General features: G+C 33.2%; 1 protein-coding gene and 1 non-coding gene across 2 annotated transcripts; both read left to right on the forward strand.

Moving 5' to 3' along the window:
• Positions 1–1,332: 1,332 nt before the first annotated feature.
• LOC120421298 (elongation of very long chain fatty acids protein 4) lies at positions 1,333–12,079 on the forward strand. Its single transcript, XM_039584488.2, has 4 exons — positions 1,333–1,736; positions 6,619–6,893; positions 7,182–7,344; positions 11,610–12,079. Exons 1-4 carry the CDS (start codon positions 1,673–1,675, stop codon positions 11,930–11,932), a joined length of 825 nt encoding a protein of 274 aa, XP_039440422.1. The 5' UTR covers positions 1,333–1,672; the 3' UTR covers positions 11,933–12,079.
• Trnap-agg (transfer RNA proline (anticodon AGG)) lies at positions 8,500–8,571 on the forward strand. The gene has a single exon. It is a non-coding gene; the product is annotated as a tRNA-Pro (tRNA).

Raw genomic sequence — 12,079 nt, forward strand, 5'->3', positions numbered from 1 at the left:
CTGACTCTGATTCTGACTCTAATTCTGACTCTGACTCCTGACTCCTGACTCCTGACTCCTGACTCCTGACTCCTGACTCCTGACTCCTGACTCCTGACTCCTGACTCCTGACTCCTGACTCCTGACTCCTGACTCCTGACTTCTGACTTCTGACTTCTGACTTCTGACTTCTGACTTCTGACTCCTGACTCCTGACTACTATTTTATCATTTTATCATTTTATCATTTTATCATTTTATCATTTTATCATTTTATCATTTTATCATTTTATCATTTTATCATTTTATCATTTTATCATTTTATCATTTTATCATTTTATCATTTTATCATTTTATCATTTTATCATTTTATCATTTTATCATTTTATCATTTTATCATTTTATCATTTTATCATTTTATCATTTTATCATTTTATCATTTTATCATTTTATCATTTTATCATTTTATCATTTTATCATTTTATCATTTTATCATTTTATCATTTTATCATTTTATCATTTTATCATTTTATCATTTTATCATTTTATCATTTTATCATTTTATCATTTTATCATTTTATCATTTTATCATTTTATCATTTTATCATTTTATCATTTTATCATTTTATCATTTTATCATTTTATCATTTTATCATTTTATCATTTTATCATTTTATCATTTTATCATTTTATCATTTTATCATTTTATCATTTTATCATTTTATCATTTTATCATTTTATCATTTTATCATTTTATCATTTTATCACCAAAATTCAAAAATTTATTTGTTAACTTTAAACATAATTTATCGTGAAATTTACCAAACGTTCTACATAAGTATCGCCACAGTTGACATTCCACTGAAAAAATAGCTACCCAATCAAAACGACAACCAACCCCGTCCGGGTCTTGGAACTCCTGAGTCAGCATTGGCCACATCGGCCATCAGTCGTCCACATATGACACAGATATTTCATTCGAGTGTCCACACCGGCCAACTCGGCGCAACGTCAAAAGTGCGCGCGCAGCTCAACCCGGCTCATCGAACCACTTGAGATGGGGGCATTCACGAGTTACGTAACTCATTTTGACAGGTGGTCTTGAATTTGCTCATGATTTTTTTCTTGCTTTTTAAAAAGAGGTGATCTACAAATCTACCAAGTTGACGTCACGTAATTCTCGAACGGTCCCCATCTACATGAAAAGCTGCAGAAAGAGAGCCCTTAAGGTTGATTCATTAACGGATCTCGGCGCTGTCCTGTTGAATGTGTGGCGTCCCCTTTTGTGTGTCCTCCCTTCCTCCCAGCTGGTCACCGGTCATTACCGTGTGACGACGACCTAGGGAAGAAATTTCACTTTCTTTGCGGAATTTTGCACTAAAAGGTACGAACTCTGAACTCGTTGCTGGAACCCGGGGCGGAGTTGAGGAAGAGGTGGACAGGTGGGCAAAAAAGGGCACCTCGTCGGTAGGTCGTTGATGGCCTCGACCGGGTTCGTGGCAGTTGCACCTGAAACCTGCTCGCGTGAGGACAAGGTCCGCTGGAAGTGGTCAGTGATCGCGCGCGGTTTGTTAGACAAGAAGAAGGTTGCGAAGAAGTTAGGATTTGTGGATCGCGGAAGTGCAAGGTGAACTGGGTGCCGTATTGATAAAAACTCGTTTTGGGGGTTTATGATAAGATTTTGAAGCAGCGCGATGTCGAATTTTTACTTTGCGGCGAACATTTCCAATCGGTACAAGGATATAACCGAAGGAGCAAGTGAGTTGAAGATTTTTGGTTTTATATTTGTGAAATCTTACGAAAGACTGCAACAAATAAGCTTGTTCAAAAAAATATGGCAGATTAGTAACATAGATTAATGTTTCTTTTTCTCAAATTTCAAAGTCAAAAATGAAAATGTAATGCAAAGGTGTTTGTCTATTACAATTATCTACCATACCGTTAGTGATTTAACAGAGAAAATTAGGGAAAACCTCCCAAAATTAAAGACGACTTAAAAATATAAATAAATAAATACTTCAAAATTTAAATTTCACATTTTAAGATTCTTTGATACAAATATTGCAACATTTACTTCCTTGGTGTGTTGTTTCGAGTTATTGTAGATAATTTGACTTATAGATGGTTCTATCTTCCAAACCAAACAATTACTTTTAAAACTAATAACAAAACATAACCTTTATTGCAAAAATTTTTTTTTTTTGTTAAAAAGTAATGAATTTCCTTGACAACCATATTGCAAAACTGACAATTTTTTTTTTTTTCGAAAGTGTAATTTAATTGCGCACTTTTCCTTTCATTTAAGTGACTCAGTTCCCTTAAAATCACACTTGTTCAAGAATAAGTTTTGAAACTAAACGTGAGTTTGCAGTCAATTCTGCACTACTATCTTTTGAAAAGGATTTATAAAATGTTCAATTTGCCCATTTTCAAATTGGTGTTTTTTCTTTAAAAAATATCGCATCAACATCAGGGGTGACATTGGGTCCGGAGAATGAGATTGGGTCATACGAATTGTAGCATTTTTGTATGAACCAATTTCTCTCCCAGACCCAATGTCACCCCTGAAGACGGTAACTAATTTTTTAACGATTGATTAATTTTGGATTGCAATGACAAAAATCACAACTCAACTATTTTATTCCAATTTCAATACATTCAGTATGATTCAGAAACAAGCTAATCTTAAAAATGTTTTTTTTTGTATAGGGAACAAAAAACCGCAACTTTTGAGCCATTGAGAAGTATAGACAAAAATGTTGCCACCGAGCTATGATTTTTTAGAAAATGTTTGTTTTTTTTAATAATATTCAACTTTTGACTTAAGTTTTAAATTAAAATCAAATTAGCAATCAAAGAGTCCTTTACAGATATTTTGAGAATGTGCACCGTTTTCAAGATATATTATCTTAACTTAAAACCAACAAAAAAAACCGTTTTCCATTTATTGAAATAGTATTCACGATTGTGCATTCCCGAAAAAAATAGTTTTTTCGATGAGTTCTGAAAATTTCCAATACAACTACCTGAAAGTCAATGCAGATTTGACCTCTAGTTGGTGAAATACAACTAATAAAAGAAACAATAAAATTAGAGTTCTTTTAGTCTCATTCAATCATTCTTACAGTTTCTATTGCCAATATTTGAGAAACCAGGTAATGATTCAATTTTGGAAGTTGAAAAATGAAACATTTGTGAAACTTTATGATCTTTGTCAAAAAAATATTTTGAAATTTTTGTTATCAAGACATCATTCTTAATGGATGTAAAATTGAATGTTTGGCCTTTTTGGAATGCTGATTCAAAAATAAAAACGTTACTTAATCCACCTTAAGGTGGTTGGTGCCTTCCTCGCATTCATGTTGTATTTTAGGTGGTATTTACAAATTAATTTAAGAGTTTTTTTTATTTATTTTTTCATTTGTTTTTTTTTTAATTATTGATTTTACTTGAACAGCAATTTTCAATTCTTTTTTTTACCAACTCTTCAAAATAAAGGTGAAAAGTCTCATGAGTTATATATTTCAGTAAAAAGTTCGTGTAAATCTTTGTCGAGACAAAATGATGCAGCAACATAATACATATTTTTTCCAGAAGAGACGCAGACACTGCTTAAGCGATGTGGCAACCAGGCGATACGCATGCAAGGGGGTGTGGCTGCCAATCCCCCGCGTGGTCAAAAAGTCAAAAAAGCAAAAAGACCCGGCCTTTGAGGTTATGCAAAAATCACCCTTTTTTGTAGCTACAAAAAAGCTTTTTCTTGGCATAACTTTAAAAGTACTTCACTAAACAGAATAAAATTTAATAGGGTCTTAGGGGACCCCAAAACGAACAGAATAAGGCGGATCCGGCCAAAATCGGTACAGCCAGTTCTGAGATAATCGTGTGGAAAAAAAATCATGTCTACACACATCCCCACAGACATTTGTTCAGAATTTGATTCTGAGTCGATAGGTATACGTGAAGGTATACCTAGGAGGTGTATTTAAGAAGTTCATTTTTCGAGTGATTTTATAGCCTTGCCTCAGTGAGGTGAGGAAGGCAAAAATGAATGCAGGAATCAAAAAATTTACTAATGTTCAATTTTACAACATTGGAAGAAGAACCATAATTTTTATTTCATAAAATATTTTTAGTAGGTCCTTTTTGGTAGGACTTAGTCGGCTTTTGTAATTACATTTTTCTTAAAGCTAAGAGTAATTACAGAGGATCTTGTGTGTAAATGTTAGTGGGAGAAGAACTTGATTCTTCTTTCTTTTATTTGCTGTATTTCAGCATCCAGATGTCAATCTTCAATATCTGTTATGCAATTTTATTGATTTATTTTGAAAAAAAAAATATTTTCAGGAACGGACAATCATGAACACTTTTTTAAATCTGGAAACGAAATATTTTCAGTTAAGAATATACTTCAAATGACTAAATTTTGAAAACGGGGCACATTGTCATAAAATCTGTCAAGTACTTTTCGATTGCAAATTTGATTTTACATTAAAAACTGAGATATAAAAATTGGCAATATTTATCTCAATACTTTTCAACGCCACAAAAGTTGCGGATTTTTTGTCCACCAAAAGGTATGAATTTTTTTTTCAAAAATTCAAACATACGGGTTTTGGGAAATTCGTTTTTTGTTAAAAAAAAAAGTTAATTTAAAAATTTGCAGAAAAAATTCGTGAACCTTTTTTTCTGAAAAGTTCTTCAACATTGCCGAAGACAATCAGAAAATTCCTTCAAAAGTTACAGGTTTTCTAAATTTACGTACCATTTTTGAATGGACAGCCTCCAACATTGTCTGGAGCCATATATACACAGAAAAAAATATTTCTGTTAATTTACATTATTTATCATGTACCAAAAGGTATCATGATAAAAGATGTATATTTACATTAGGTAACCTAACCTAATTTAGGTTCATTGGAAACTTACATTAGATTCATTGGAAATTTACATTAGTTTTGAAATTTACATTAGTTCAAATCAACTAATTCTGATTGGCCAATGGGAATGAGAAGCTCGACTTGGATTGCAGTAGGAAAAGGGTGTGGCCTATGTTCTATTTTAAAATGAGTGAAACGGGCAGCAAAAGGAAATTATGATTTTAAAAAGTTGTTTCACAGGTAGGGGGACGACGCTTTTTCGTCGACGGCCAAGTGGAATAACGCTGGACTGGAATCGAACGGACGACGGGTAGGATGTTCGGTGATACTGCTGCTACCCGCTGCCGACTGAGCCATCTTCGCATTTTATTAACGAGCGGCTAAAGCATCAACTTGTTCAGGCTCAGGCAGTGGGCCAGCGAAGTATGAGAACGATAGAAAGAGAACCAAATATAATTATTTTTAGTTCGGGTAGTTTTGAAGTCAGCGTTTGGCAGAAATACATTGGATATATGATTTACATTAAATAGGAATTTACAGGAAGCCGAACACGGGTAGAAATTCATCAGATTTGAATGTCCATGCTCAACGTTTCCATTAGATTCATGATTTACATTACACAGAAAAAAATCAATTCTCGAAACCGTGAAGTCAGTTCACGATTATGAGAACCACGAAGGAATATATTCACGTTTGTGGTGCAAATGCACCATACTCATGAATTAATTCCTTCGTGAATCTCACATTCGTGAACTTAATTCACGATTACGGGAATTGATTTTTTTTCTGTGTAGATTTAGATTTACATTGGAGTAATTTCCATGACTTTTTACTCTTTACATCATATTTCAACATTACATTGAGTGAGTTTACATAAGAAACAGTAATTACGTGCTGTGTATATTTACATATTTTTTTCTGTGTAGGTGTGTCAATGACACTAAATGACTTCTTTGGTCATAGGGAAGGACCTCGCAAAGTTTGAACCATATTTTCAGTTTTGATGAAGAATTTCTCAAATGATTGACAAATGACCGATTCTTCGGCTCCTTTTCAAAAAAATTCCAAGTTTTTTTCAGCGTTTTGGCTGTAGTGGCAAAATAAAAGAAGAAACCCCCCAATGTTATTACATATTTGGAAAGATAATTGATTTTCCTACAAAGAAATATCATGCAGAATGAACCATATAGTACCTGTGCTTCCCCTGAAATAAAAATGTAGCGTGACGGGACAACATCGTAAAACTGGACTTTTAAAAGGCACACTACAAAAATCGCTACAGTTTTGCCAGTTTGATTTTTTAAAACTTTTGCTCTTCTACACATTATCACAAATTAAAAAACGAATCTTTTGCTCCTTGAACTGAAAGAATTGGATGAAATTTGAGTTTTTGCCAGCCATTTCTTTTCGTGACGGGACAACGAAAGGAGCAGATTTATGAAAAAACTCCTCTCCCGTACAATGGCTTGCAGACCACTTTTGGTCAATGTTCTTGGCTTTTAAGGTAAGAAAACGCATTTAAAGCACATTGCAATTATTGCATCATAATAAAAATGATTTTTTTCATATTAAAAATCATATTGAAAATTGAAAAATGTGACATTTTGGTGTAGCTTCGCTAAGAATCGGTCAAATGCTAAAATTTCTGACAAATATTAAAATGTTATCCCAATAAAGTAAAAAAAATCCATATTGCAAAATTTACTTGAAATTTTGAAGAAAAAAAACCTCATGAAAATCAACTAATCATCCAATTCCAGGTCCCATCATCGACAACTGGCCTCTCATGGGATCCCCCCTCCCAGTTCTATCGATCGCCGCCTTCTACCTGCTGTTCGTGCTCCAGCTCGGTCCCCGGTGGATGCAGCACCGCAAACCGTTCGACCTGCAGTGGCTGTTGATCGCGTACAACGCCGCCCAAGTTCTGAGCTCGCTAGCACTTTGCATTCAACCTCTGTTCCTCGGTGGCGTTGGTCTTCTGTTCAGCATTTCCTGCAATGATGCCCCGGTCGTCGATACGGATCTTCAGCTGACGGTAATTGTGTTAGGTTTTTTTGTTCAATTTTAATTTTGTAATTAGATTATGGCACCTGGAAATTACATCCATCTGGCCAAAAATCACTCACCTGTGTGATGTTGTGGGTCATTAACGCAATTCTGCAAGGTCACGATCATTATAAGTTAATTCGGAGAGGATCCACCGCCATCGAACAATATCCGAAACACATCAATCAAGTGACACAAAGCCCCACCAACCAGACCCTCGAAAAATTTCAATTTCGCAATAAAATTAATCGTTTTTTTTTTTTGTTTACCTCACCAGATTTGGAAGGGCACCTGGTGGTACCTGGTGCTAAAGCTGGTCGAACTGCTCGACACGGTCTTCTTCGTGCTGCGCAAGAAGCAAAACCAGGTCTCGTTCCTGCACGTCTATCATCACACCATTATGGCGGTGTTCACCTGGGGTTACCTCAAGTATTTGCCAGGTAAGGTTTTTCTGGGGGGCGTTGACGAGCCTTGAGATTCTTAAGTAAAAGGATTATCCTTTTTAATTTTTATTTTTGATTGCGTGTCAATTTTGAAACACAGTGGACTCTCTCGATGTCGATATTGAAAGGACCGTCGACAGCGGAAGGTATCAAATTATAGAACGAAAAATCAAAGCATGCTTCTTGAAGGGTCTGAAAAATTTATTGACAGCTGAAGCAATTTTGATATGGAGAAGATCGATAGCCAGAGAGTCGACTGTAAATATATTTTTATGAGGGCTGAACAAATTTATTTCAAAATTTCTGATAGGTGGTTGAAATGTTGATCCACTTGAAAAAGCTAATTATTAGTGAATTGACGAACAAAACTTAATGTATGGCAAATTGTATGACTTTCTTGATACATGAAAAGTGAGAAAGTGTCTGAAATCAATTTTAAATGAAACTGAAATTAAAATAAAGTATATTTAAAAATGGGATTATTGAAAGTCATCGTCAACTCACAAATCTGAATTCCCAATCCTGTATCAATCGGTTGCAAGATTTAACGCTTTAATTGTACGAATGTAGCAGAAAAAATGTTGATTGCGAAAATCGACAAGTTTGGAACATTGGCTAAACTTGGAAAAATGCATCGTCCTCATGTAACTTATCGCAACTTCACTTGTCTTTTATCAAATTGTTTTTGGTCATTTTTTTAAATTTCTTCCAAACTAACTAATTAACTTTTGAAAAATTCCTTATTTAGATATTTTATTTTGTTATTTCCGAAAATTCCTTAAAGGTGATAGGCGAAGATTAAGGCTGAAAAAACTATATATCGACTATAGTTTAAAAAAAGCTGATTTGGGAGAAACAATTAAATAACAAAAGTTATTCGTGTTGTTGAATAACAGAAAGATAGCAAGCAAGCTGTCGCGTTCAGAATCATATCTAAATTGAAAAGCTGTTATTTTGAAATGGCCTATCCGCACCTCCTTCTATAATAAAAGTTGAGATGCAAATGATACATGCATCATTTTTTTTTAACATTTTTATATCAATTATTCGATATATATTATTATTTGATTTTTTTATTTCATTTTCCTCAATAAAAATGGTTTATATATTGGGGAATAATTTAATCTGATTTGCTTGTAATTTCTTTGACAGGGCTCGTTGGTCTAGGGGTATGATTTTCGCTTAGGGTGCGAGAGGTCCCGGGTTCAAATCCCGGACGAGCCCGACTGATAGTTTTTTTTGTGTGTTATTATATGCTTTAATTAAAGATGCCGTTCTTGACTAAAATAGCAAAAGAATTCAGATCATCATAAATGACATAGAATTTTACTGCCCTTAGACGACAAAGTGACGTAAACGCCAAATTGTGAGCATATTTGAGATCCCCAAGTGAACTGTTTTATTGTTGTTTGTAAAATGTTCACACAAAATGTAATGTTGTCGCTTACGTCACATTGTCGTATCAAGGCTGCTGAGGGGTAAATGAAGAGTTTCAGGGTGTGGGACTTTGCATATAAAATAATTGGATTTTTTTTTGAGGTAATTCTCTCGATTTTCCCAATTTTTCGAGATATTTTATTTTGTATTTTTTTTTATTTTCCTGAGCCTTTATAAATTCCCTTTGTCAAAAGAAGCAATTTTGTTGCATTATTTTCCATTAACAATCCATTTTATCGGCAAAGTTGTTCGATAATAAAATCGACTTTTTATTGCTAAAAGTTTTGCACTTTTTCTATTTTTATATGATTTAAGACTTAGGTAAATCAGATACCGGAGATATGAATTGTTGAAAATGTTAAGATGAAAAATCAAGTATACAATCAAAAATAATTTATTTTTTTGCTAATCTATAAGCTTGGAAAAAATCCTAAAATTTTCTTTTTTAATTTTGTTGATCAAACTGTTGGTTGCTGCAATACAACCCACGGCGTGTTTTCTAGAACAACCTTATCAAGAAAAAATAGTCATCGCTACTTTCAAATGTGTCTTATAGGAAATTTTCTCAGCTTTCCAATGCTTCTAAGAGCGAAATGTTTCATCGGGAAATTTCTGAGATATTTCTATTTTAAGTTTTTTGGTTTTAAATTTCTTTATTATTTATTGGAAATTTGATACTAACTGTTCAGAAAACTTATGAAATGATGTGTTTCATGTGTCATTTACTCATCAAAATGTGCAAAATAAGACAAGAAACAACTTTGTAGAAGGTTGCAAATCGCTAAACATTTTGAAAATGAAGTTTTTAGCATTTTTTTTTTAATATATGAATTTATTCAGAAATTTAAATCATAAAACAATGTAAACACATATTTTTATTAGATTATTACATATATTTATTGTGTACAAATATCACGAGTCTGCTCTGATTTAGCTTGTTCAGCCAAAACTTTGGCAGTTTTGTGATTGTTGATAGTATTGTTGAATTTTAATGAATAAATTTGATATTTTTTTAAGCAAACATTAACCAGGAACATAAATACAAATATGATTCAAAATCGAAATGTACTAAATATTACTGTTGCAAGCTTCAAAAGTCATATTTTCATAAGAATAAAATAAACATAAAATTTTATAAAATGTTTACTGCTGAAAATGCACTTAAAAGTAGCAATACAACTCGCGTCTTCCAATTCAGAATGCTGAAAACACCGTCACAAACTTTTTTTTTTGTTTGAACAATATTATTTATTATTTTAACAAAAAAAAGTCTTTCCAAACTATTTGAACAAGAATCAAGAAATAAAACATTTTTTAAAAAAGATGAGATTAAAGATGAGAGTCTTATAAACTTCTAAAATCAATCATTTCATACTAATGGAAAGTATTTCTCCTAAAGCTTGCAACAGTAGTTTGCAGTTCAATTTCGAGTATTAAACATGTTTTGTATTCATGCAACTGGTTAATGTTTGATTAAGGAAATATGTTACTTATTTATAAAAATCTTGTAATACTCTATCAATCTCAAACCTGTAAAAATTTCGGTTGTATCAGCTAATTCAAAGCTGAATCAGAGTAGACCGGTGTTAATTGTACACAACAATTATGTTATTATCTATTTGTTCTTGTAAAAATAATATTTTAAAGCGGTTTTATGATTTTAATTTCTGAATAAATCCCACATATTCAAAAATTCGGTTAAAACAAAATTTTCAAAATGTTTAGCGGTTTGCAACCTACTACAAAGTTGTTTCTTGCATTATTTTGCACTTTTTGATGAGTAAATGACACATGAAACACATCATTTGACAAGTTTCCTGGACTGTTATTTAAAAGTTTCCAATAAATGATTAAAGATTTTAAAACAAAAAAAAACTTAAAATATAGATATCTTAGAAATTTCCCGATGAATCATTTCGCTCTTAGAAGCATTGGAAAGCTGAGAAAACTTCCTATAAGATACTTTTGAAAGTAGCGATGACTATTTTTTTTCCTTAAGGTTGCCCAGAAAACACGCCGTGAATTAACCTCTTAAGGTGAAAAGGGCTGGCAGAGCCAAATTGAAACCACGACTCAAGTTTTTGGAAGCATCTTCATGGAAAGTTCTGTTTTTTGCAGACGCTAAAAAGGTCAATCGGTCGAGTTCTGAAATTGATTTAAGTTGAGCAAAAGTTGTCCTAGAACTGGCGTTCCGTTCTACCTTAAAGTTTAAATTTGGTGAAAATAGGTTTTTTTTTGTGTCATCTAATTATTTCTAATTATTCCCTTATTTCTCAATTCATCAAGTATAGTTTAATGCTTAAAAGTGTTTGTAAATTTTTTTGCTGTTTCTATAAAAACAATTTTATTAATTTATTTTTATGTCAAAATTATTTTATTCAATCAAATTATTCATTTATTTTTATAACATGAAAAGGTGATTTGAAAACAAAAACTGATAATCGAATCCTTCCTTACATTTCCTTTTCCTTTCTCATGCAGTATCAAAACTTTCACTAAGCAAGAATGTATTTAAAGCAGCAACTGCTATAAACAAGCTTTCAAGAACAATCCAATGTCAAATGCATACATAATAAATATGATTTGATGTTAATTCCAAGAAAACCATTTTAGCAGATTTAAACGATAGTAAAACAAAATTGACTCTTCTAGATTCAGGAAGTTTCAATAATTTCCAAACATAATTAATTTCTTCAACTTCTAATTTATTGAAAACAATACGGAACATGTCCAATAAAATTTGATGAATACCGCTAAAAAAAGTAGACTGACCTGACACTGACTTCAACCCAATAAAAAAAATTACAATTTCTTCTTTCCCCCAGGAATCCAGGGTGCCTTCCTCGGCGTCCTGAACACGTACGTGCACGTGGTGATGTACAGCTACTACCTGATCGCGGCCCTCGGACCCCGCTACCAGCGGTTCCTCTGGTGGAAGCGGTACCTGACGACGCTCCAGCTGGCCCAGTTTGGCATCATGCTCGTGTATCTGCTGCTGATCGTCAGCTTCCAGTGCTCGGTGCCGCGCTCGCTGAGCTTCTTCTTCATCGGCAACGTGGCGATATTTTTGGTGCTGTTTTGTAACTTTTATCGCAAAGCTTACATCAAAAACCAAGCGGCGGCACACGCCGAGAGGAAGCAGCAGTGAAGCAGGTTAATCCTTATTTTAACGTTTCGACGTGCGAAAAACTACCCTCATCTTAAATTTAATTTATTTGGAATGTCAAAACGATTGCCTTCAGGTGTCTTATTTAGATTAAGTTTTGACACCTTGTTTTGAATAAACTTGTTATAG

Source organism: Culex pipiens, chromosome 2 (assembly GCF_016801865.2).
Source record: "Culex pipiens pallens isolate TS chromosome 2, TS_CPP_V2, whole genome shotgun sequence".
Classification (NCBI taxonomy): domain Eukaryota; kingdom Metazoa; phylum Arthropoda; class Insecta; order Diptera; family Culicidae; genus Culex; species Culex pipiens.

Bases quoted from the DNA above. Each gene is read 5' to 3' on its own strand.
- LOC120421298 (XM_039584488.2), top strand. From the start codon at position 1,673: ATGTCGAATTTTTACTTTGCGGCGAACATTTCCAATCGGTACAAGGAT. The intron at 6,894-7,181 runs GTAATTGTGTTA...TTACCTCACCAG, and splicing joins ATACGGATCTTCAGCTGACG to ATTTGGAAGGGCACCTGGTG. The intron at 7,345-11,609 runs GTAAGGTTTTTC...TCTTTCCCCCAG, and splicing joins TTACCTCAAGTATTTGCCAG to GAATCCAGGGTGCCTTCCTC.